General features: G+C 38.7%; 4 protein-coding genes across 8 annotated transcripts; 3 read left to right on the top strand and 1 right to left on the bottom strand.

Annotated features, from left to right (window-relative positions):
- Positions 1-268: 268 nt before the first annotated feature.
- LOC115752008 (histone H1-like) lies at positions 269-1,693 on the top strand. Its single transcript, XM_030690030.2, has 2 exons — positions 269-619; positions 726-1,693. The coding sequence occupies exons 1-2, from the start codon at positions 437-439 to the stop codon at positions 1,422-1,424; spliced, it is 882 nt and encodes a 293-aa protein (XP_030545890.2). The 5' UTR covers positions 269-436; the 3' UTR covers positions 1,425-1,693.
- A 2,388-nt stretch (positions 1,694-4,081) lies between these two features.
- Positions 4,082-8,291, bottom strand: LOC115752009 (calmodulin calcium-dependent NAD kinase). Its single transcript, XM_030690031.2, has 9 exons — positions 8,167-8,291; positions 7,894-8,070; positions 7,416-7,639; positions 7,272-7,333; positions 6,458-6,676; positions 5,760-5,889; positions 4,983-5,305; positions 4,734-4,878; positions 4,082-4,551 (listed from the first exon to the last, which is right to left on the bottom strand). The coding sequence occupies exons 1-9, from the start codon at positions 8,174-8,176 to the stop codon at positions 4,315-4,317; spliced, it is 1,527 nt and encodes a 508-aa protein (XP_030545891.1). The 5' UTR covers positions 8,177-8,291; the 3' UTR covers positions 4,082-4,314.
- Positions 8,292-11,286: 2,995 nt separating this feature from the next.
- Positions 11,287-16,232, top strand: LOC115752043 (putative pentatricopeptide repeat-containing protein At1g12700, mitochondrial). Of its 5 annotated transcripts, XM_048282693.1 has the most exons (5): positions 11,298-11,369; positions 11,484-13,295; positions 14,420-15,018; positions 15,428-15,597; positions 15,739-16,232. In XM_048282693.1, the coding sequence occupies exons 1-2, from the start codon at positions 11,318-11,320 to the stop codon at positions 13,187-13,189; spliced, it is 1,758 nt and encodes a 585-aa protein (XP_048138650.1). In that variant the 5' UTR covers positions 11,298-11,317; the 3' UTR covers positions 13,190-13,295; positions 14,420-15,018; positions 15,428-15,597; positions 15,739-16,232. The 5 variants fall into 5 exon arrangements, with proteins under 5 accessions (XP_048138648.1, XP_048138646.1, XP_048138647.1 ...); XM_048282691.1 differs by having other exon boundaries at positions 11,287-13,295; positions 14,420-14,691; positions 15,428-15,553; XM_048282689.1 differs by having other exon boundaries at positions 11,287-13,295; positions 15,428-15,550.
- Positions 16,233-23,089: 6,857 nt separating this feature from the next.
- LOC115733037 (putative pentatricopeptide repeat-containing protein At1g12700, mitochondrial) lies at positions 23,090-25,237 on the top strand. The gene has a single exon (XM_048282832.1). It carries the CDS (start codon positions 23,128-23,130, stop codon positions 25,000-25,002), a length of 1,875 nt encoding a protein of 624 aa, XP_048138789.1. The 5' UTR covers positions 23,090-23,127; the 3' UTR covers positions 25,003-25,237.
- The last annotated feature ends 1,345 nt before the right edge of the window (positions 25,238-26,582 follow it).

Below are 26,582 nucleotides of genomic sequence, written 5' to 3'. Positions count from 1 at the left end.
AACTCGAGCAATGCCCGGATGAATCAAGCTGAAAAGCACACCCAAAAGTGGCACTAGCTCCTAATCCCATTCCTTCATGATCCCTCCCCCCACATATGCAGCCTCCGCCTCGTGACCACAGCCGTCCAGATGGATCCATCCGAGGGCCTACATTCAAACTCCAGGATGGCCCCGATCCGAGTGAGGGACGTCCCAGCCAATCAGGGAGCGCCTTTTGGACATATTCTCTCGCAATCGGACTATTTAAATTCTGCCATTTCCGTCTTCTTCTCTCAACGAAATTACCCGCAGAGACGCGCACACTCACGATCGATCGATCTCTCTCGATCGCCGATCCCAATCCTCTCTCTCTCTCCTCTGCCGTCTCTAGCTCCTCCATTTCGGCCGGCGAAACCCTAATCCTTCCAAAATTCGGATAAAATCTCTAGGCTCGTTGATGGCGACTGAGGAGCCGTTGCCGGCGGTGGAGCCGGCGCCTGAGCCGGCCAACCCGGAGGTGGCCGACGAGAACCCGGCGCCGAAGGCCGGGAAGTCGAAGAAGGCCAAGGAGCCCAAGGCCAAGAAGCCCGCCGCTGCGAAGAAGCCCCGCAATCCTCCTTCTCATCCTCCGTACGAAGAGGTAACGATGAACGTTTCCGACTCCGGAAATCTATTCAAGGTTTTAGCGTCGTTTTGAGTTATTCGGGATGGTCTCTGATGTCGTTTACGTTTGCGGATTTTTGCAGATGATAAAGGACGCGATCGTAACGTTGAAGGAGAAGTCCGGCTCGAGCCAGTACGCCATCGCCAAGTTTAACGAGGAAAAGCACAAGCAGCTTCCGCCCAACTTCAGGAAGCTGTTGCTCTTCCATTTGAAGAAGCTTGTGAGCTCCGGCAAGATCACGAAGGTCAAAGGCTCGTTCAAGCTACCTCCAGGGAAATCGGCGGCGGCGACGGCGGCGGTGGCTCCCAAGCCGGCCTCCGTGGCTAAGAAGCCGTCGAAGCCGAAAGCTTCTGCAAAGCCAAAGCCAAAACCGAAGGCGAAGGCCGCTGCTAAGCCAAAGGAGACGAAGTCGGCCAAGCCTGCTGCGAAGGCCTCAGCCAAGCCGAAAGCAGCTGCTAAGCCGAAGCCTAAGGCCCCTGCGGCTAAGCCCAAGGTTTCTGCTGCAGCTGCCAAGTCGAAGGCGGCTAAGGCCAAGCCCAAGGCCGCAGCTGCCAAGCCGAAGCCAGCTGCCCCGAAGGCTAAGGCCACGGCCGCGGCCAAGCCGAAAGCCAAGGAGAAGCCAGCGAAAGCTTCAAGGACCTCGACGAGGACCTCTCCGGGGAAGAAGGTGGCGCCTCCTAAGAAGGCCCTGGCGGCAAAGAAGGCATCGGCAAAGAGCGTCAAGCCGAAGAGCGTCAAGTCGCCCACGAGGAAGCCTTCGGCACGGAAGGCGAAGAAGTGATGGAAGCCATAGAGCGAGATAGAATGCTTTGTCTAGGGGTAGTTCCGGTAAATTCCATAGAACTCGTTGGTATTGTATTGTGAGGCCTCTTGGGAAATACATAGCATCGGAATTTTCTTTCTTTCTTTCTTTCTTTCTTTCTCTCGTTTCTTCTTTTCATGTTCTTGCTTTGTTCTCTGTAAGTTTCTAATGGCTTTTGGGGGTTAGCATTTTCTAGATATGTACTTCAGTTGGTTGAATAGATCACGAGGGGATGATGTTCCGTCGAACCATGGCTTGAATCCTTTCTCTTCACTCATCCTAACCTTTTCTTCAACATCTCTCTGTTTGTCTTTCACAGTAAATAGTGCAATCATCCTGCGAGATCTAAATCTGCGTGGAGCTCGATTAGGATTTGCAAATGGGATCAGTGTGCAGATCGCTTGCTCGAGAAGGCATCTTTGGATTGGCCTTCCTAGGTAAGTTCTGATGATTTCGGCTTCTGCATTGATCTTGGGCTACGCTGGTGGAATGACTTTGTTTGTGGACTACATTTCTATGGTGGGGGGTTTTTACCAAGAGAGGGTCAACTTGATCTTTTGCATCATCCATGTTTTGTATGTGGGGGTGTGTGGAGTTCAATCATTGTTTTAGAACAAGACACGAATCCATCTCTGCAAATTTCTGAGGTATGGAATGGGCCCAACTTGAGCTTATCCAAGAGAAACACAATCCTGTCCTATCCCTCACCTGAGCTGAGGTTTTCTGAGGTTCACATGTAAGGAAAAAAAAAAAAAGTGACTTCATCTTCGAGTGTGATTTTCCTAGGTTCAGACAGAATTAAGCTACTCTCAGCTAATGGTGTCAAGCAATGCCTGTCTTCAGGAAAATCCTGCTTGCTTGTTCTTTTGGACAATTCCTGGAGAAGAAGGTGCACTTAGGCATTAGAAGAGGATCAATTGAAAATTGGGACTTGAGGGGATAAAACAAAGACTTTTGGGACTCAAGACATCAGCAGCCTTAAGGCACATCCCATGGACCAGAAGTTGTAACAGTTTAACCATATTCTGCGATGCCCAGTTCTTGATACAGCGCCTGTCTCTTGTTGAGATTATGGTTCGACGCAAACGGAGCAACTGAGGTTATTTTCGGATCTTTAATTAGGTTTCTCAATTATCTTGTCAATCTTTCTTTACTTGAAGGCTGATTGTTTTTCGAATGCCATGGCTCTCCTACCATATGATGATGAACTGGTGTCAAGTCTCTGTAGTGTTTCAGCTCAGCTAGTATTGGATTTTGACGGCACTCGACATAAATAATGGAAATGGGCAACTTGAAATCTAGCTTCTTTCTACTGACTCTGGAAGAGAGAAATTCAGATGCCGAAACTTTAGTTTCTTTGCATTATGTAATGGAAACGATCCGATCTGACTGCTTTTAGGAGAAACATGACTTCTGGATATCATGAATGTTTGCCACACTTCCGAAAAAGGTCGATGATTACCGAGATTCTCCAGTATGCTTCCTTGTTTTGATTTGATTCCTCCTAGAAGGAACAAACTTTTCGGCATCGTCCGTTGAAGATTAACTATTGAGCTGTGCCGGGAGAGCTTCGGGTGGTGCCGGGAGAAACGAGTGTTCCCAGTCCCTAAGAACATATGATAACGGCAAGAAAACTAGTAATGAGGCGTTCATGTGGCGTCTGAAGTTATTAAACTTGGTGAGCGAACCTTGGCTGAGAGTTCGTGTTTCGGCACACTGTTTGGCACGTAAAAGAGTTTCTATTTATCTGTTTTCATTTCTCAAAATCTCACTGAAGACTTGTTTGGCAAGCATCTTCCTGAAATGTCCTCAATTTACTTCGACGAAGTAGACAAAGCAATGAACCGAAGACAGTCATGGTGGCTTCACCCAAGGTCCATCTCATTTTGGGGGTAAAAGCCAAGCTTGAAGAAGCTGAGGATCCTAAGAACTTGGTGAAGCTACAACTCTGGCCAACTATTAACTTTGTGGTTTTCCTATTCTGATCCTTTCTCAATCCTCGCAATTTTTTCAAGCACAAAAACAAAAAAGGCTTTGCATTTTCGATGGAGCGAAAAGGGAAAAACAAAAATGAGAAAACCACCTATGTTCAGTTAATATTTATCAATCTGTTCCAATACAATTATATGCCATGTTGCAGTAATTAACACTTTAAGCAAACATGCTTTCAAAATCTGCATTCCAGTTGAAAAGCTTAATGTACGTGAACCAAATGCATTTTCAAGAAAACAGAAAACTATGGTAAAATTTTCAAGAACCAAGCACACTTTAGTATCTTGTATATTCTTTCCTTGAATTTCCGAAATGTTTTCACCTCTACCGCAATATAAATGCTTTCCTTCCTGTCTTTCGTAAATGTGGAAATTTATGACAAAGTTACTGTTGAATCTTGATGATGATTGTTGCTGGTCGAGTGCAACATATATCAGTGATTGGATAAATGTGATTTGCTCTTGCTTAGTAGTGTCTGAGCTGAAATGTGTTATTGTGTCGGTTCTGTCACTCCATAAGCACGGTATCTATGTGAATCTTATGCTCTTTCTATTCAGGTTTTGTAGTCCTGCTATCTTGAGAGTATGCAAACTTCTACTGATTGTTGAAATTTTCACCAAGCCCGCATGATGTACAGATTCTTCTAAGCAAGCCACAATTGTATCAGTTCCCTTTAGCACTCTTTAATGATGACGGCCTAGTGTTGCTTTTATGAATTTAGAGTTGCAATAAAACTCAGATGCTTAAATTTACATACAAGCTCCATCTATTCCGCCGAGTTTCCTATGCTTCTGATCAAAATAACAAAAGTCTGATCGAAGCGTGAAGCTGAATTGCAAATTCTAGTATGCAGCTTCAGTACCGCATCAGGAATCAGTCACTTTGATCTTTCAACTTTCTGGATCGAATACTTCAGCTCCTGCTGTATGTTTATCCTCGAAGGTGATAGGACGATGTCTTTCCAAACTGAACCAGCCTCACAAGCCGGGTTTGGTCGTCTGTAGAGCTCATTTATGGAGTCTGCCTCTTCGTTCAATCTGCCGACTGTTTCCAAACAGCTTATTTCCTCTGGATCAACCAACAGTGTCTTGTCTCTGTCTTTCCATCCTATCAACTTGACAAAGGGAGCAAAAAGACGCAAGCTCACATGAATCCAAGAGTTTCTATAGCTAAGAGAAATATATGTGTAGCTTTTGTTCTTTAGGCCTTGAACTTGATGTTGAGATGAAGTTGTTACACTGCATTAGAGAGGCTTGACAGAATGAAACATTGATAGAGAAGAAAGTATAGAAGTACCTTTGGAGGCCCTTCTAGAGCATTAGTGCAATATAGCCTAGCATTGTCGACAAGTTGACAGTAAGTTAAAAACGCAGTCGCAAATCTCTTGTGTGATCGTAACTGAGATTTCACCCTCACGGCTCTTCTGCACATGATTGCTCTCCTGGAAACACCCGAATTCTCGTCAATATTGTGAGATAGAAAACCTATTCCCATTGAAGAAGAAACGAAGATTAAAAACATAAAGCTATATAGAATTCTGCATACCTTATTCCTCTGATAACAGCCAAGTAAGCATCACAAACAACTCCAACTAACTCTATCCTGTATGGTTTTCTCTTTTTTCCCCCAACTTGTTCCTGTTCTTCTTCCTCAATACGCTCCCAGTAGTTTTCCGTCACCGACCCATCTTCTCCCTTCCGATAGCCAACACCCATGCGATAGCGATGGCGGTGGACGTTTCTGGCCATTGTTATTGTCTGCACAACGAATGGCACCCAGGAAAGTGTGCCATCCATGATCACATCACGTCCTTCATTTAGTGCTGTGACGAGTAAGGATGACGCTGCATCAGTAGATGATTGGTGCACCTGTTTGGAAAATCATCCAATCCCTATCTTCAGTTAGACACTCAAAAAGTATTGTCCTCTCAAATATCGAAAAGCAACTCAAGAACTACCACACAAACCAAGAACCTCTACTGACTAGTTCTTTTCAGGTTAACAGCAGGACAAAACTTTCAAATTAATAGGGAATCAACGAAAGTCAGCTGAAATTTGTATTGACATAAAGATCAGTCAATGGAATATATACCAATATGGTTCTTCTGGACATACATTGGAGGAAATAAGAACACGGAAGTGAGAGAGGTTGCAACTTTCTCTTTTTGTGTATTTAGTTCTGCGACTACCCTTTGTCAGATTTTCCACAAGACAGAAGTTGACTTCGCAGTTCTCATTCCACATGTGAACGCATGCACGCACGAGAGAGAGAGAGAGAGAGAGAGAGAGAGAGAGAGAGAGAGAGATTTATTTCATGTCTCACTAGTTCAGCAGTTTGCAGCATGTCAACGTGGTGGCCTCTGGAGCTAAGGGCTCTGTAAATGACATCAGATTCTTTGAAGGCATCTGCCTCGATGATTACTGCATTCCCCGCTGCTCCTGCCCAGAGTGGCCTGTGCACAATCACCCAGGGGAGTCACTGTAAGTTGTCTTACTATATGTAAATTCGCATGTTTAGTTTTCTCCAGGGCTACTTACGAGATGCATTATCTATTTTAGTGGGGAGTGCTTGTGAAGAACGGATCTCAACAATATGTGAGATGAATAAAGTTGTCAGATAAAACTTTTGTGGTCATATGACTGCAAGGAAGTCTAAAACCTTCATTTTCCAATATCCCCCTTCAGTATGATCTGTATTGTATTTTGGGGGGGAAAAGAAACAAGCAGAACAAGCAAAAATTACTATGTTTTATGGCTTCAAAAATGAGACCTGGACAATGCTGGAGAAAATATTGAAACATAGTACTCATCAGTACTTAAAACGGGAAAGGACATCCATAAGCTTATTTCATGTGAAATTACCTCGGATTACAGGAAAGTAAGTAATTGCTCTGTCTCAGAATCGGATTTATCTAATGAAAAGGCTACAAAACTAACTTCTAATCCTGGAAGCAATCGATATGAGAGGAACATAATCTAATGCAGAGCTGTATTAGAAGAAGAACTTATAGCGGACTTTACTCTTTCAGAATGTCCTTCAGAACAGTGCTCTTTCCTGCTCCCATCCCACCACCCATGAAGAGGAGGACCGGACTCCGGTCACTGTGAGCCACCGGAGCCATTACATCAGTGCACTCTGAGTCATCGTTTGATGACCTGATTGCCTTCATCTCCTCCACTAATGTTGTGAAAACTCTAGCCACTTTTAGGTTTTTCGTCACGGTCTCGAATCTTTGTTGTCTGCATTTCGTATGACATGAAGGAAACATTAGATTGAACCATCTATACAGGAAGAAAGCGATTTTCAATAAATTCCTCTATTTTGCAGAACCTTATAAGATCACTGGATGTGCTAAATCTGTTGCAAACGATCTAATTTCACCATTCCTCTATCTCTTTTCTCACCCCTGAGTTGATCTTATTTGCTTCAGGTGATGCAATACGATCTTACTGTTCATGATCGTCTCCATCACGGAAAGGAACAGCACATGAAGTGCATTATCTGTTTTTTCTTTCTTTTGGAGTAGTCTCTAGGCTAAATTTGCTTATTGCCAAATGCTTTTCAAGTATAGTGATTGACAGTTCTTTGAAGTTCTTATATTGCAAAAGGAATAAATTTCCAACAGCTAACTTTCTTTGGTATTTCAAAGTTTCATACATGCTTCTTCACAAACTTTAAGTGTTCTCAGATTGCGATACATGCGCATATGCATTAACGTTTCCTTTGCGGTAACTCTCATCTACCATTCAATTGTTGGAGCCAGCAAATAAGTACCAGGACCAATAGTGACGCCGTTAAATGCCGGATTTGTCGGTATGAGCTCTAGAGGCCTACCTAGTTGCCTTCATGACAATGTCCTTCAACTTCCTCTTGGGCTCGGCATCAGAACTTAAGACCTGAAAGAGTGCAATCCGAACAAATTAGTCTTTTCATCTATTTAACTACATGTGCTTGTGGCGCATTGCCTTTCCAACATACCTGACTGAGCATAATCTCAGCGTGGCTCCAGTGGAATGCAAAGTAGCTGAGGATGCACCTCTCGAACTCTTCCACAAGCTTCACAAAGAGCGAATCCGCATCCGGTTCGCCCGAGAAGAAAGTGTAGATGTCATCCTCGAAACCTTCACACTTGGTGATGTATTCAGCAGCTAATTTGCATAGGTGCGGACATTCTCTTCTGTCGCTGAATCCCATTTGCCTCGCTGCGGGAATATTTAAGAGCGTTTCAGTTTCGATTGAAGGTGTACGAGATGGAAATGATTGATCACAAGGCAATTGACATCAATCCATTGCGGCGGAAATTTTTCTTTTTCTTGACCATGTTGAGTTTGCATCTTTCAAATCAAGCAAGATTCTACAAGTTTTCAATCAGCATTGCTTGCGGAAATAGTCATTATTGCATTCAAGTTCACATCAATCCAGGGACTGGCAGAGAGATTTTGGATCATAGAATTACCTACATAATGGGAGAACTTTTCGAGCTTGATGACCCGGCCGGAGTCGGATAACCGCAGGCGCGGGGCTATCCTCCGGTCTCTCAGCCTCCGCAGCTGATACCGCATGGCTGCAGCGATGATCAACCCTATGGAGGACGCCACGACGATCTGCGAGAAGGTGGGTCTGCCATTGTAGTCTGCGATAGAGAAGAATGTTGTAAACAACGAGATTGTATCAGATCAAGGGGCATGGAGTATTTGCAAAACCGCAATGAAGTTGGATCGTTCCTAACCTCTCTGCATGTTTTGAGTTACCCAGAGAAGAGGCGATTCAGAATTGGCTTAGTTCTTGCGTTGTGAAGGGGAGAGAGAGAGAGAGAGAGAGAGGATGGACATTTGTATGTTTATATAAGCAGCGGTTTTTTCCATGGCAATGAGCTGTTTTGGACATCTAAAAATGGAAACTTTGGGAGACCATGCAGTGACGAGGTGGCACGTTGTGGAGAGATGTGATTGAACATGGGCAAAAATACGTGCATGAGGTTTGACGTTTTTCATGTCGTGCTTGAATACCAAGAAAGTGTGTTCTGGCCTGGTTCTCTCGTGCAAAACATTACACGATTCTTGGATTCATCAGACGTTGAAAGCAACAAAAGCAAGATATTCTTCTGGTATTATTCGAAAATGAAAAACATGATCTCACCTTTTACCGAATAATTACTTATATACTTTGACTTTTGAAAATATCAGAATGAGAAAATTCCAAATAAAAGTATGAAGTGTCATTACTTTCTCAAATAAGAGCATGAAGTGGATATTATTTTAAATTAAAGCCTAAAATAGCCATATCAGCCTCAAAAAAGAAACTTCTCACCTATTGACATGGGCATTTTCGTCATTCGCTCTTTTTTTTCCTTTGCTTTTTTTTTTAGTTTATTTTGAAAATTTTAAAAAAATGGAAACAACGATGGCTAGTAGAGTTGCCGGCGCCCCTCGCTAGAACCGGGAGAGGGCTTGACCCTCGCCCGGCTCTGGGGGAGGTCGCGGCCCTCCCCGAAACCCGGGCGAGGGCTGGTGACTCTCACCTCTAGTCGCGGGGTCATCGGCCCTTGCCAAGGTACCGAAGGCCACTCTCGCCTATCTTTCCTGTTCTTTTAAAATTTTTAACTTAAGTTAACTAAAAATTAGATTAAATTTATATTTTGACAAAAATGTCCTTGATTGGCCGACCGATAAGGTTAAGTCCTTATTTGAGATGATTTAGTCACTTCAGAACCTTATTTAAGAAAATAATGACATTTCGGATCCTTATTTAGAATTTTTCCCACCCAAATTATACCATTATATCAATTATGCTTGCATTTTTATTTACAAGAAGTGAATTTTCTTTCCAAAACTGCTCATCTCTAAATCTTAAACTCGGCACCCACCTACACAACTCAAAAAAAAACCAATTATAAACCAAACCATCCAAACTTAAAGTGGAGGGACAATTTCAAATATAAGTGGTCATTAGATTAAAAACAGTCGTTGATTTAATACCTTTTCTTCGAAAAAATAAGGCCTAGTGCTCCATCAAACTTCTTCTTCATTTGCCATGATGCTGCGAATGACAAATAAAGGTTAGTTGTCTTTACAGTAATTATTTTATTTTTTCTCCTTTTATCACTTTTTTTTTTTTTTTTGCTTGTTTAATCTTAAAAGTTAGTCTTCATGTACGAGTTATGCCCGAGCACGATTACTGTCAATTCTTTGTGTAAAATTATAACCAAATTAACAATTAAAATCAACCAAATTAAGTAGATGGACATTTAAATGCTTAACATTGCGTTTATCATCATACGAATTTTTTCACTGGAAAGCAAATTTTATATAAGCATCTTGATAAATTTTCAATATATAAACACAAAAAATTAATTCGAAATTCGGAAAATGAAATAAGGAAGGCAATCATGTATGGGGCAAAGACAAAATTGGCGGAAAGTAGGTAGTGAACTTCTTTCTTTCATGATTTCATCCTCTTTTGTTTGGCCACTTTTACTCTTTCTCTTTAACGTTAAATAATATTAGAGTGCTTGCATTTGAGGGCTTAATGGAAATTCTACAAGTGAGTCAAAATTGAGTTTTGACTTATTTGCACTTTAAGATATGGTTTAAGAATGTCACTAGGTGCAATGTTTTAGTGGAAAGTAGGTAATTAAGTTCTTTGTTTTACTATCTTTGTTTGTTTTCTTTGATCAATTTTACGTTTGTGTCTTTAAAGTTAATGTGCACTACAATATCACGGTGATTTGTACATGAAGGCCAGATGGGAATTCTGAAAATGAGACAAAATGGGGTTTGGGCTTATTAATATGAATATCACATTGAACGCGAGAGAACTTCTAAAAACATTTATATAAACAACAACAAAAGCAACTTCAAATTTCGTAAGTGGTGACTATCAATTTAAGAAATTTTGCAATTAAATCATTGTATTTTGATTTTTTGCACTTAATGCTCTAACTTTTCCTTCTTCTTATTTGACAATTCGGTGCATTTTAACATGAATTTGATCGCCTTTCCTTCATAATTCTAATGTGGTATTATATGATCAATTTTTCTAGGGGTGAGCGGTTTTCAATTCCGTATAGATTTCTCTTAGAACCTTAGATCTTACCTATCGAAATAGGTTCTTCATTTTTTGAAACCCGTAACCTACCCTACGTACTCTAGAACCTGGAACATACCTTGTTACAGGTTTTAAGATCGGTTCCATTTATATTCTTAATTGAATGATTATAGTAAATCGTCACATTTAACGATCATCATTTACTGCTACAATTTGTTGACCACAACTGAAAATGAAATATTAACAAACTAAAAATCTGATTCATAACTATCGCGAAAAATGGAAGTTCGGACTAGAGATTTTAGATTATACACTCATCATCCGATGACATGGAATCTCGAACGATCGCGCAAAGATATATATCAAGAAAAACACAAAAACTTGTTACAGGTTACATACTCCACTTATTTGGAACATGAAACTTACCGGTTAGAACATGTTTCCCAATTTTTAAAACCCGAAACCTACCATACATATTTTGAAACCTAAAACTGAATCTGTTCCCAATGATTCCAATTTTAGGTTTCAATAGCTACGCTGAAACCATGCTCGCCCTTAAATTTTTCCAAGGAAACAAAGGATATTTAAGTAAGTTTTGTAAACTTAATTGCACAGAGGAAAATGCCCTTTCTAGCATTTTTTTTTTCTATGTATTGCCCTTTAAAAAAGACACAGCTCGACAAAAAAAAAAGGCACAGGGTACTTAAATAAGTTTATAAATCTTTATATCTTTTAACATTATTCTTTTGTTTTCTCTTTATTTCATTTCAAAACTTTCCCCTTCAATTTCATCCCATCTTAAAATTGCTTCGAAGCGTTTTCGCTCACCAGCCATGGCCTCCAAGGCTCTGCGTTCTTCTTCATCCGCTGTTTCTGCTTCAGAAGGTAAGCTCTCCTCTCTCTTCACATACCCACGCCGACAATATCCCAGAAGTCGAAATCCCCCGCAAGAACCCATCGTTAAAATCTCGCCTCCGCCACAAAAGTCCAATCTTTCAGACGACACCGAAGAAGACCAAACTCGACTCGCCCTTTTCCTTGAAAAGAAGTGTAAATCAGGGGACTTCACTGTGGACGAAGCGCTCCACCATTTCGACCGCATGATCTCTATGCAACCTGCCCTTCCCACTTCGTCGTTTCGCTTGCTATTGGGTGCACTAGCTAAGAAGAAGAGCCATTATTCTACTGTTATTTCGCTCCGCGCAAAGCTGGAATCTGCGGGGTTATTGTCTGATTATATTGTGCTCAACATTTTGTTGAATTGCTTCTGTAATGCGAGGCGGGTTGCTGATGGTTTCGCCGTTTTGGGGGTAATTTTTCGGAGAGGCCATTGCCCGAATACTGTCAGTTACACTCAGTTGGTGAAGGGGTTGTGCTTAGAACATAAAATCAGCGAGGCAGTTGGCTTGTTTATGAAAATGTTTCGTTCAGGTGGCAGGCCGAATTCTGTGACTTATTGCACATTGATTAGTGGGTTATGTAGGAGTGGTAATACGAGCGTGGCACTCAAGTTACATCAAGACATGGTGAGTAGCAATGGCAAGTATAGTGTCTTTTGCAAGCCTAATCTAGTTTCTTATAGTGCCATCATTGATGGACTTTGCAAAGATGGGTCGTTAGAAGAGGCTAGAAAACTTTTCTTGGAGATGAAACTTAGTGGTATTTCGCCAGATGTAGTTGTTTACAGCTCTCTGATACATGGTTCTTGCAGCATCGGACTGTACAAGGAAGCCAATGTTCTGCTTAATGAGATGGTAGATAAAAAAATCCCACCTAGCACAGTCACATTTAATTCATTGATTGAAGCTCTTTGCCAAGAGGGAAACTTGAAAGAAGCCAAAAATGTGCTCAAAGTAATGATTGAAAGTGGTGTTGAGCCTGACATGTTTACGTATAACACAATTATGTGCGGCCTGTGCTTTGCTGGCAAGATTGATGGGGCAAGGGAACTGCTTGTTCAAATGGTGAGTAAAGGTTGTCCAATTGATGCAGTCAGCTACAATGTGCTGATCAATGGTTATTTCAATCAGGGAAGTACCGAAGAAGCCATAAGTACGTACAAGGAGATGATTAATGAAGGAGTTAAGCCAACGGTTGTCACCTTTAGTACACTAATGAAGGGTTCCTTCCAGAAAGGTAGGGTTGGTGATGCAAGGAATTGGTTTAAAGAAATGAAACGTCATGAAGTGGAACCTAATACAAGCACATTCACCATACTTATTGATGGACTTTGCAAAAATAATTGCCTCTCAGAGGCATTAGATTTGTTTCATTCTCAAGATCTCAACATAAAGCCAAGTGTACAGACCTTCAATTCCCTCATTGATGGGTTGTGTAAGGCAGGGGATCTTGAAGCTGCATGGGACTTATTCCACAGGTTACAGAAGGATGGGTTAGCACCAACTGCTGTAACATACTCTATCATGATCCATGGACTCTGCCGACAAGGTCAACTTGAAGAGGCAAATGAGTTATTTATGAAAATGGAAGCCAATGGTTGTCCTCCAACTGTTGTCACATTCAACACACTGATGCATGGTTTTTGTCAAAATAATGAGATTGTCGAGGTGATTGAGCTGCTTAAAAAAATGGCAGAGAGAAGTATTTTACCAGATGACATTACGACATCTATGGTAGTTGACATGCTATCAAAGGATGAAAATTATAAGGAGTATCTCAATTTACTTCCTACATTTTCTGCTTGAAAGCTATTGGAAGAAGACCCTTTTCAGTCATCGGCATGCTGTTTGCATAAAGACTGCACTGCAACTGTCAAAATATAGATCCTGATCTTGAGCTCCTTGGAAGTTGGTAAGTAACATCTCTATGGTTCTCGAGAGGCAATGGCATTGTGGTTTTTATGGGTCATGTACTGGTTACAATTGGTAGAGGTTTTTCCATACAAATGAATGCAAGTGAAGAAGCATATGCTGCATAACTTTGCATGTCTATTCATAAATACTAATTTAATCTATGGCCACTCAGTAAGTTCATTTTTCCTTTTTTTAGAAGAAAAGATAGAATCAGCTGTGGTATGATTTTTGCGCCACATGGTTCATTTGATTGTAATAGTAGTGTAAATCACTTGAAATGAATCATGAGATGCATATCTTCTCTTTTCACAAGTCTTCTAATTTGATAGTTTACTATGGACTTACCTTTTGGACTCTCCCTAGACGTAAAATAAATGTCAAGATTATATGATGCTTGCTTGTGAAGACCCAATTTTATTTGGATCCACTGGCAGGGGGATGTTTTAATGAATTGAGATGCTAAGGATATTGAGAATGGTTTCTAAAAATTATGTGGCAAGCTGGATATTTTAACAAGCTGGCTTTGTTCAAGCTCCAAATGAAATTGGCTTATCACTGTGAATGCCAATTTTGTAAACTAGTCCAAGTATCTCTACCATTAGTTGAATGTACTATACTATCTTAAATACTCACTAACAGCTTACTAAACCACTTTTACGAAATCTTTAGTATTATTCTAATGAATAAATGTTGTTAATGTATCCTAAGAGTGCTCTTTAGTAATGTGCCAATTTTTAAAAAATTTATAAGCACTTATGAATTCACATTTCACGATGCTTTGCTCTCCTTAGTCTGTCTATCTTTCTTCTTTGGAAGAGTTTCACAAATGACAAGCGATGATTTCTTATCAACTAATGGACAAATTACACAGACTATGGGTGAATCCCCGCTCTATACAACTTATACCTCGAGCTCAAAGTAAACTGCTAAATCAACCAGATGAGTCAAAAACAAACTAAGAAAGGACAACGTTGTAATGTGGCAGATAAAATGGAGCTTTGAAGTATCTGGTACTGTGATGTTTTTCCATTTTCTTATTTGATGATCGATTGCTTTTCAATGCTTACTAAATTTGTAGTACTGTCATAGTGTTTGTTCCATATATTTGTTATGTTGAAACAGGAACAAATCTATGCTTATTTTCAACTCCCCAAAGCATTTTGTCGCTTACTACATGGACTTTCTGGGCCAACAAACATTTGGAATCTACCTTATGGTCTTTGAGTTGTTGTAAAACGGGGGAAGACCAAGCAGCAGATTGGGAAAGAAGTGGGCATGTTGGGTGAGATTTTGGGGACCATTGCTAAACATTTGGAGTTAGCACGCTTAAAAGTTTCATGAAGTGGGGATGAGTACCTGAAAAAGTGAAGGGTGTGATGGTGGGAATTCTCGAGGTAGTTAACACCCTGATTAATTATAATATAGCTTTTGATTCTTATTCAAGTAAAGGTCTGGGTTCTTGAGTCATACATTTTGCCTGCTTCTTTTGCAGTCTTATTTTGAATATACTGAAATTCAGTACTCGAGGAAATGGATTGAGAAATCACTCGGTACAGTGGAGGAAATATAAAAGTGATTGGGAGGCATGCAATTATGATAATATATCATTTAACCTAAGTTACGGCTAGCGTGAGGAGAGACCATGGGCAAGCCTTGTCATCTTCAGGAACTCTGGTCAAGGCAACGCATTAAACTTTCAAATGCTGTCTCAAAGTATAATAGTAAGTGTTACACCTGTCTTCATCCTGCTGCTTGTAATTCTCTTAAATTGGAGAAGTTAGCAAGACAAAAAAAAAAAAAGCCAAAAGAAAAAAAAAAACTGGCCATACTTTCAGGAAGAAAAACTGTGCTAGGATTACCTCTGGAAAGGAATCTATGTGAAATGATTAATAAGTTCTAGGATTACCTCTGGAAAGGTGTCCAGCTGAAAATGCAATCGTTTGTCTTATCTAACGATTCTGTCAATGGAATACTAACTTACTCAAGTCTTTCTTCTGGTATGTTTTTTCATGGGTACAAATGAATGATACATTGGAGTTGTACTCTGAACTGAACAAAGAAGATATTGTTACCTTGGTTTGGGACAAGAAAAACCTGGGTTATGTTTGGTATTAGTCCTTGTCCCTTTAGATTTTTCAGCCTCTTGCATCAAAGTACTCAGCAAACTTGAACCCAAAGAGTTCATCACAACAAATAATCATACAAACTCAGATTAGATGAAGAGGATGGTAGATGCACTGCAGATGGTAAGAGGTGGTAATCCGGCCGACCTTGGACTTAGCTCATTATCCACTATGCAGGTAATGTTTGACATGTAGGGGGTCATTTGATCCATTTTATTCTAGAATTTGAAATAATGCTGCAAAAGATACAGATTAGATGCTAGTGTGTTTTTAATGGGCATATGGCGGATGTGGGCTTAATGTTGTTGTGTTTACTAGGGATCAAAGTTTCGCCCCGGTGGCTATGGCTCCAAGTCCACCACTGGGCAGATGACCAAGTGCTGTTGCAACCTCCGATCTATCACCGCCATTGACGATAAGCTCAAGCTTTAAACGATTTTCGTGGTTATACGGTCAATTTAGGCAAACTCTTTGATAATGATTATGATCAGATGCAATGTCGGGTCTCAGATCTGAGATGGATCGTGTGCTGGCAAAGTTCAGCGCGAGGCTGGTGCTCCCTGGTGGAGCCTCAAAACCACTGAGAGAGCCAGTGCTTGCATTGTCTCCGAGTGTCCCGCTTTGGAGATCATGGTCAGGGCAGTCAATCTTAGCTCGTAAACTCCGCCCACTTGCAAGATACCACTAGCATTTTCTTTGCACATGCGAATTGAAATTGTCAAATTTGGGGACTGGGGTTTAATGGGGAAATATGGGTTTTTGGAGCAAATTAATGGGCACGTAAGTGGCATGAGCTGTTTGAGACATTTTAAGCACCACTAGCATTTTCTTTGCACATGCGAATTGAAATTGTCAAATCTGGGGACTGGGGTTTAATGGGGACATAGTGGCATGAGTGGCATGTGCTGTTTGAGACATTTTAAGCCAAAAGTTGCCCCTGTTAAGGGCGGGAAATTGGTCGTGTGACTTGCTTGTGATTGTGGTTCAGCCAATATTTCATGAAGCGTTGAAATTGAGATGCTGTTTGTAACGGCTTTGTCATTTTTATAGTGCATTATGCTTGTTTCTGCTACAATACATTCAACTTACCATTTTTCCATCTGACAAAAGTTCCTACTTATGTAGTAGGAAGATGGTAAAGGAGATTTGCTCCTTATCTATATGGGGTTACCCACCTCTAGCTCCAGTCGGAAAGGTGATATTGCACTATACGTAGATTCTGAGTTCAAGCTTTTAGTTTGATTTTTGCAGGTTGAAGTACGTGGGAGAAATGATGGGCTCCAGTTTTAGATGTTTGCCTAGCCGGTGCATGTTCTTTTTTGTCCATCCAACTGGGGAACCTCGATGTAATTGACCGGTGTTCTTAACACTTGCAGGTAATCCACTTTCAGAATTGTTAATGTAGCAGCTCTCCCTCCTTATAGTGGTTATTTTTGTTAAGCTATCAAAAACGAACTTCGCAGAATAACTTTAACCGTTGTGAAGTTGACATGATCAGAAGATTTATCAGGGCAAATTGCAATTACTCTTATCATGACCTTTCTCCAACATTATCCTCATCACCAACATGTTTAGCAGAAACCATTCTCACCAATATCCTCAAAATTCACCTCATTGAAGAATTTGATTACTTTGATCAGCATGAGTGATCACAAAAAATCAGAGGTTTCATCCCATGCCCGTCTTTAATCGGAGTCTGAACTTTGTTGCCTTCATTGAGATTTGAATCATTCGGGACAGTTCCTCCATTTAGATTACCTAACACCCCCAATAAACAATCTGATTCCAATGGAGATGACAAGTGCTGCATTAGATTGATTGTGCACTCTGTCGAGGGTGACTGTCAATCTCAATTCGTTATGGGTTAAATTGTTTAAGATGGAAGTTCATTTTGTTCAACACTTTGGGGTCTTCAATGTTGATTTAGGGACTTGTACATGTCTTATCAATGACGAGTAAGTCAGTCCAAATACATATTTAGGTTTAAGTTAAACTATATTATCTAATTAGAATCCCAGTTGAGGCACGATGGAAACTGAGTTTCCAGGACATTAAGAGGAGATGAACTATAAAGGAGAATCTGTACACAGGAGGTGGTACGGTTGTTGCCAGTTCGACCACTCCCCTCGCACTATCTTTACTGGTTGATAGAGAGAATAAGCAAAATATACCGGATGTTTCGGGAGTAATGGTAAGGGAATTAAGGGGCGGGCATGCTAGTATCATATGCGCAGGTCTTCTGCGCTTTGCAAGGAGGCAAAGCACAAGTCTAAAAGAGATATGAGAGTTTAAGTCAAGACAGGCCCTAAAGGAACAAAGCACGCCAGTTCAGAAAGAACTAAATTTCTATAACTAAATCTCGTTCAAATCAGCACTGCCTTTTAAGAAGGTATTCCAGATGAAGTTAAGTGATTAATTATGTTTTTTTTTTTTTTAAGGAGGTTAGAATTTGGATCAATTTTGTATGGATGAATGAGGAATGGAGTTTTATAATTTAGGTTTTATAGATACGTGTTTTGATCTTTTTAATGTGTATTTCACTTTATTTGTTCATCTTTTATGAGTTGTCGCTATTAGCGAATGAGTATATTTGTCAGTTACTTTAACTTCTTATTTTTTTCGGACACTGAGTTTTGCCTGACTAGAAATGAAACAAAAAAAAAAAGAATTGGTCAGTTCCCATGTAAACCGTGGAATCGGAAGTTGGTGTACAGGGTAGGTTTCACGTTTTAAGACTCCAGTTATTTTATGGAAAACAATTTTAAAAAAAAATGTTTTTCGATGTTTTCGGGGTTTGGTTCACAAAAAATAAGTTACTCTAGTAAAATATTTTTCACCCATAAAAAAATTCCTTCAAAATTGGGAAAATATTTTCCTCTTTTTGATAAGAAGAAAACATTTTCCTTCATCTTTACTCCCTCAATTCCTTTACATTCATTTTCTTTTATATTATTTTTTATTTCAATTTATTCTTTTTCCCTTTTTATTTTTTCTTTCTTTCTCATTCTTCCTCTTTACTTTGCACGGCTCCTCCTCTTCTTCCCCGTCAACGCGGACCTAAAAGATAGCCATGACGCGTGCCAAAGAGCTGAGGCTCGAATTTGGCGAGCTAGCGGGATCGGCCGGCCCCGTGGCATAAACCAAAAAAAAAAATATAGAGAGAAATAAATAAAAAATTGAACTTTTAAAAAATAAAACAAAAACCAAAAAAAATTATTGATAGGAGGGCATGGAGGAAAATCAAATCCGATTTTAACATACTAGACAGCTGAAAAAAGAATTGCGGATCTTTAGTATATTTCAGCCAAACACTAGAAAATATAGTCACTTTCCTAGAAATTGACTTTTCAAAAACGAGTCATTTTTTTAGAAACAAATCGAGCCTGAAAATTGAAATTTGTATCTACCTAAAACTGCTCGCTCCTAAGGTCGTGGTGCCACTTGCAAGCTCTGCTTCCTTTATCATTAACGGATAAACCCCTCTATGCTCATCTTTTCTTTGAATCATACGATCTTGAATTTGGAAAAAAGTTAAAATATTTGTTTAAAAATATTGTAGGTTTAAAAATCTCCAATATGCGCTAACCTTACCCGTAACATCATCCATCCACTAGACACAATTATTTAACTAAATCAAGTTACAACAGTTGAGTTTGAGGTACATATGTCGAACACGGACATAACATCTTTGTTAATAATGTCAAACGAACAAACCTAATTTCATCATGAAAAAGGTGGATATAAATATGAGTTAACATAAATTTCTGTCTAAAATATTATTTTTAAGATTTTGTTTAATAGTGATGGATATTGTTTGAGTAATTACAAATGGTTTAGAGAAAAAAAAGTGAATCAACAGCTTTTCGGATATTAGGTATGTATTAAACTTTTTCATGATTTACTACCTACGTAATTTCTATGTTTTATGTCATAAGAATCACTTTTCTTTTGGAATTTTCTCAAATCGAAATGGTATTTCCATAACAAAGAAAGTATTCGTGCACAACTTTTTCTAAGTCTCTATTCAAATACGGTATGTCGGTTCATTAGTTTCTATTTTTATTATTATTATTTTCATTTTATTTTTCCTGTTAATAAGAATGAATGTATCGAGTATAATTTGTTCATTCGATCAAATAAGCCCTAAGAGCCAATTGTTAGAGCCCCAAATATTTCATCTATTGTTTGAAGTATCAGCAAATTTCCCATCCAATGAACATTTTGTCTTGTTTCTTTTTACATCTGTGTTTTAGGAAAAGAATATGGAAAAAATATTCTTTTCACTGTCAAATTAATGGGGTCCTTTAGAATCTTCTTCAAAATTAAAGTATTTTACTATCGTGTATTAAGGCTAGTTTATTTATTTATTTATTTATTTGTGTGTCTTTCTTACCTCTAACTTTTGCTCTGTCTCTTTGCAAAGCGCGGAAGTCAAACTCCGTACACATGATACTAGCGTCTCCACCCCCAATCCATTTATTAATAAAGCCGTATGCCTATTGGTAGGTTAGTTTTTTGATTCACTACTTTAGATACCAATGTCTCGATCTCCCGACCCCGACGAGTAGCTATAAAGTCCCGCTGGTGGGCCTAGCTATGGTCATGAGGAACTGGCAATGAAGGGGTCAAATTTAGGAGCTCTCCTTCTTGAGATAAAATTCCTAAAAATGTCTAAACAGCGTTGCTAGCCATAAGGGATGCACCAATACCATAGTAGTTAAAAGGAAAAAAAAAATTGAGCAAGACATTTTTCTTGTAGATGTTTTCATTTATCATGAACTAATAATACATTGTTGACCATCGAGTGGAGTAATCCAATAGTTAAAAGGTCACGCTATTTTTTTTATGAGTTTATAAAATAAAATGAAAAAGATGTCGTAAGCGAACTTTGTGGCCAGCTTATGCCTCTGGAATTTGTTACGGAGATTTCGTACTTCTAGCATGCGGATTGGTTATGGTAATTAGGCTTGTATGGATTTAATACCGAATATTTCGTAGCGGGCGTAGAAGGGAGTTTTTAACTAATTTTTTAAAAAATATTACGAAATTATTTTTTAAAAAAATATTCAAATTTGCCTGCTGGAACGTTTGGGTACAACCCCAAAAGAGTAGGTCTATATCTATTTTTTTTTTTTAATTTTAAAATATTTTAATTATTATACTATAATATTTAGTTTATTTCATTTTTTAACATGTTTATATTTATTTTATTTATATTTTTCCTGTGAAGCTTATTTTTATAACATAATTAGTAATAATTAATATAAAAATTATTATGATCTATAATTAATAAATAATGTTGTAATTATGTAATTAATTAAAAATATTAATAAAATAAAATTGGTAAGATATATGAAATTAAGGAGGATGAGGATCGGGATGTCATTTCGTAAATTTTTTTTTTTAGAAAATTAAATTGGAAAAAAAAACCATTCTTTTGTCATTTTCCCTACATTTCATAAATGATAAATTTTATTAACTTTTGTAGTTTTGTCAAAGTTCCTCATCACATTCCCTAAAAGTCGCATTAGGATAAAGGATGTTCGACTAATAAAGCCGAACAATGCATCGATACTCAACTTGTCACGCACCACATGCATGAACCTCCTCATTGATTCAATATCATGCAAGCCGATAAGTATTAACTGGAAAAGCTTTAAGGGTAAATTGAATTGACAATAACGTAAAAATTACATAAGCACCATTATATAGATAGGACTTCGAAACATATAAACGAATCAAATTTAATCTAATCAAATTGAATCTAAATCAAATATTGCGATTATCTATATGGTTAAGTTTCCTAAAATTAAAAACCATCTAAACGACTCCGAAATGCGAAAATCCATCATACGTCAAGGCAAAGCAGTGATTATTGATCAGAAGGCCGTTTGCTTTAGCCACCAAATTTGAGCGCAATTGAGCTCCGGCCCCAAATCGTAAAACAATTCTAACTACACGTTTTTAAAAAATCACACTCCGGTTGTTCTACACCAGATTGTTATTGGATGTTGATTGGTATAATCCAAGTACTTTCATTTCCACCTATTCATCACTGATCATACGACTTTCATATATTGAATTAAGGAGGGTTCACAAAATAGTGTCGATACATTGTTCAACTTTATCGCCTTTGTCCTAACACTCTTGGGGAATGACGAGGATAAAAGTTATAAAATTTATCATTTAGAAATGTAGGAAAGGGCAAAAGAATGGTTTTCCAATTTAATTTCTCAAAAAATATTACAATGACATCAATCGTCCTCTAATTTCATATACTAAATTTTATTTTATAAATATTTTAATTAATTACATAATTTCAATATTATTTATTAATTATAGATATTAATAATTTTATATTAATTATTACTAATTATGTTATAAAGATAAACTTCACAAAAAAATTATAAATAAAATAAATATAAATATTTAAAAATACGAAATAAACTAAATATTATAAGCATAAATAATTAAAATATTTTTAAAAAAATAGCTAACCACTCAGCAACCAAAGACAAGCTACTTAAGTTAATTTGAATAATAAAAAAATATTTTTTTTATTTATTTTTTTTTTAATTATTTTATAAATATATTAAAAAAAAAATTTTTAAAAAAACCCAAGAGTAGGTCTATATCTATCCTTATAGTTTGTTTTCATATATATGAAAGGCAAAGTCAACTTTGATTGTTAATGAATGCCACGTTTATCGGCATGACGCTTGTCATGTCATGTCATCGTCCGTTTGCTACCTCAGCCGTCACGAACGCACATTTTCAACAAAACTACAGTCAAAATTGTCTCTCAGGCTAGTGCCATTTTATACTATATTTTCAAGTTTGGGCCAAAATTATTTCCCAGTCACGAAGGTTGACGTTTTTATGCCAAACTCGAAACATCGAGGCGGTCCTTCTATTTTTATTTTTTTAATCTTTTTTTATTGGAAAAAAAATGTTTAAAGTACTCTCACTTTTTTTAAATAAACATCTAAAATGAATATTATTTTAAATAAAAATTTAAAGTGCTTTCATTTTATCAAAATAAGAACGTAAAGTGGACATTATTTCAAATAAAAATCTGAAGTGATCATATCGGCCTCAAATAAGAATTTGACCATCCAATCAATTGAGCACATTTTCGTCCTTTATTTTTTTGAATTTTTTTTCTTTTTCTTTATTTTTTTTCTTTTCTTTTTGTCAATGGATGGCCATCGATGTTGCCCAAAGAGGGCTGGTGAGGGTCTCCCCCGCCAATTCTAGCTAGGTCAATGAGGGCCTAGGCGAGAAGCCCTCAACGTCTCTCGTCGACCAAAGCAAAAGAGGAAAAAAAAGAACGAGAATAAATAAATTAAAATTATTTTTGGATAAAAATACCATTGACTTGTCGAAATATGTAGCCGATTGACTAGATCAAGCTTTCATTTGAAACTAACAAGGCCGCTTGAATCCCTTATTTAAAATAATATCATTTAATACTTTTATTTGAAATACCATCCACTTCATTTTATTTAAAATAAATTTCAATTCATATTATTATTTAAAATAATATCTATTTCAGTTTTTTATTTGAAAGAATGAGTGCACTTCATATTTTTATTTGAATTTTTTTTATTTTTTTTTTATTTTTTTAAATGAAAGCAAAACCCGTCTGTAGTGACGATGAGTTGAGTTGGATTATCGAGAAGCCTTAGGATCCTTTGTTCAACAGCAATGGCTTCCAGGACTCTGTTTTCTTCTTCTTCTTCTTCTTCTTCTTCTTCAGCTGCAAAAGGTAAACTTTCCTCTCTCTTTACACACCCACTTAGAAATTCTTCTCAAAAATTAAATCTTTCACAAGATCTCGCTGGTCGAGACCCGCCTCCGCCCCCAGAATCCACGCTTTCCGCTGACACAGAAGACCGAGCTCTATTCACTCTTTTCCTCGAGAAGAAGTGTAAATCAGGGGATTTCACCGTGGACGAAGCGCTCCGCCATTTCGATCGCATGATCTCTATTCGACCTATTCCTCCCACTTGGTGGTTTCGCGTGTTATTGGGTGCCTTAGCTAAGAAGAAGTTTTACTCTGCAGTGATTTCTCTTCGCAGAAAGCTGGAAGTTGCTGGGCTTCTGTCTGACTATTTTGTGCTGAAGATTTTGTTGAACTGCTTCTGCAATGAGAGACGGGTAAACGATGCTTTCGCAGTTTTGGGGGCGATTTTTCGCCGAGGTTATTGCCCTGATATAGTCACCTATAATCAATTGCTGAAGGGACTGTGCTTAAAGCATAAAATTGGTGAAGGGGTGGCCTTGTTCAAGAAAATGGTGCGTTTGGGTTGCAGACCGGACGTTGTTACTTATGGCACTTTGATTAGTGGGTTGTGTCAGACCGGTAATACGAGCACGGCACTCAAGTTACATGAAGAAATACTGACCAGCAATGGTGAACATAGCGCTGTATGCAAGTCGAATATAGTTTGCTATGGTGCTATTATTGATGGACTTTGCAAAGACGGGTTACTAGAAGAGGCCAGCAAACTTTTCATGGAGATGAAAGGTAATGGTATTTCACCAAATTTGGTTGTTTACAACACGCTGATACACGGCTTGTGTTGCATAGGACAGTACAAGGAAGCCACGGATTTGCTTGATGAGATGGTGGATCAAAGAATCGAGCCTGATATAATTACATTTAATGCTTTGTTGAATGTTCTTTACAAGCAGGGGAAGTTCAAAGAAGCCGAAAACATGCTCAAATTGATGATTGAGAAGGGTGTAGGTCCTAGTATTGTTACCTATAGCACGATAATGGATGGCTTGTGTTCAGCGGGTAAGGTCGATGAGGCAAGGGAACTGCTTGCTCATTTGATGAATATGGGTGGTCCAGTTAACGAAGTCAGCTTCAATGTGCTGATCAATGGGTATTGCAATCAGGTTAATATGGAAGAAGCCATGAATGTGCATAAGAAGATGATTAATAATGGCGTTAAGCCGACAGAAGTTACTTTTAACACTTTAATGCTTGGTTTTTTCCGCAAAGGTAAGGTTGTTGATGCACGTGAATTGTTTTTTGAAATGAAACGTCATGAAGTGGAACCCAGTTCACGCACATTCAACATACTTCTGGACGGACTATGCAAGAATAATTTGCTTTCAGATGCATTGGATTTGTTTCATTCCAAAGATTGCAAAGGAAAGGCAAATGTTACGACCTTCAATTGCCTCATTGATGGGTTGTGCAAAGAAGGGAATCTGAAAGCTGCGTGGGACTTATTTCACATGTTGCAGAAGGATGGGTTAGCACCAGATGTTTTAACATACTCTATCATGATAAATGGGCTCTGCCGACAAGGTCAAGTGAAAGAGGCAAATGAGCTATTTGTGAAAATGGAAGACAATGGCTGTGCTCCAAATGTCGTCACATTCAACACATTAATGCGTGCTCTTTGTCAAAATCACGAGGCATTGGAGGTGATTGAGCTGCTTAAGAAAATGGCAGGAAAAAATATAAGACCAGATGCAACCACAGCATCTATAGTTTTTGACTTGCTTGCAAAGAATAAAAATTATCACGAGTATCTGACTTTACTTCCAGCATTCCCTTCTTGAAAGTCTGTGGTAGAAGACACTGTTTGGTCATTGGCATGCTTTTTGCAGGAGGACTGCAGCAGACATGACCAGCATCAATTGCGATTTCTGGCTGACGATAACTTAAATTGTCTGTTGTACTCCACTAGGTTGGGCATTGTGGTCTTCATAGGTCGTTTAGAGGTTACAATTGATACAGGTTTTTGTGACAATTGAATACATGTGAAGAAGCATGTGGTTCACCCTTGGCATGTCCGTCCATACATAATTGCTTTATGTTTGGCCGCTCCATAAGTCTTATGCTTTTTTGCTTTATAGAGTAGAAGACAGGATAGATCGTGCCCTCCAGTTGTCTCTTGAACTCATTCTGGCAGCTAGTTGAATGGCACTGGCATCTCATCTAGTCTAGATCGATTCCCTAAGAGTTGCTTATCTACAAGGCAATTTGGCCCATTTTATCTTTCCTCTTTCTCTTTCCTTGTAGTTGTTGGAATGCCTGTGTTGGAGACTCATATCTCTAAGAAGTTTTGGAGCTCTGCACCAGCAGGTCTCATGTGGTGCATTTGGAAATGGAAAGGACACGCCAAAATATGTTTGGAGTTCGTAGTTGGGGCTGTTCTTTTCCAGGAGGTAGGAGAATGGTTATAAGGTTCTCTGCGGTGATGAGCTAGAGTGGAGTTGGAGGAAGGCTCTGGACTGTTGCAGCAAAAAGGAGGGATGAACTGAGGGAAAGGTCCAAAACGATTCTACCGAGACACTGGCACAGCTGGAGTTCTTAATGTTGAAATGCTGGGCTTGATGTACTTTAGTCGAAGAAGAGTAATGCGTTGAAGAAGTTTGAGCCGGTCTTGTTTTTCAACTGTTACTCGAACTGTATGCTCACGTTGCTCGATCAAGAGTCCGCAACTTCGGCTTTTCCTCAAGTCTATGCACCTTGTATTTTCCTTGGCACTCGATTCATCATGGCTTATCCTTCCTAACACTAATATATATATGATGAGTTGGGTGGAATGTACCTGTTGCTATGTAATTTGTACTTGTTTCTGCTGGTGGTGCTAGTTGACTATGCAATCACATCTTTTTCCAATGAAAGAGTCTCCCCTACAGCAATGTAGAAGTTTTGGGAGGCCGGAACTGATATGTGATGTCCTGAAGTTGCTATGTAAATTGTTAATAAACCAAACCCTTCAAATGAATTGATTACTTGTGTGTCTAATGATCCCACTTCTATTACTGATGTATCACAAAGGATCGATTTAATGATCTTGAGCAAGAATTGTTTCTGAATATTCATTGACGCCTCTCTTCAAGATGCTAAAATCTATAGGTTCCCTGCGATGATACATATTCCAAAGTCCAAATAATTGAAAGCGCGAGGATTAAACAAAGAAAGAATCTGTTGCCCTGATATCCTAGAAAAGCACTGTCGTCGAAGAACTTGATTAATTTGATATGCCTGAATCATAACACAAGTGATTCCCATGCCTGCTTTTAGTCCCCAGTCTTGTGGCGGCAAAAAGGATTCATTCCCCTGTCAAATTATGAAGTTGTGATATCTTGAAGACGAAGTTCGATGCAGAAAGAGGAATCTCTGTCCATTT

The sequence above is a fragment of the Rhodamnia argentea genome, chromosome 7, assembly GCF_020921035.1.
Source record: "Rhodamnia argentea isolate NSW1041297 chromosome 7, ASM2092103v1, whole genome shotgun sequence".
NCBI classification, from domain to species: Eukaryota; Viridiplantae; Streptophyta; class Magnoliopsida; order Myrtales; family Myrtaceae; genus Rhodamnia; species Rhodamnia argentea.
Note: the sequence above shows the minus strand (reverse complement) of the source record. Positions and strands in the feature narration are given on the sequence as shown.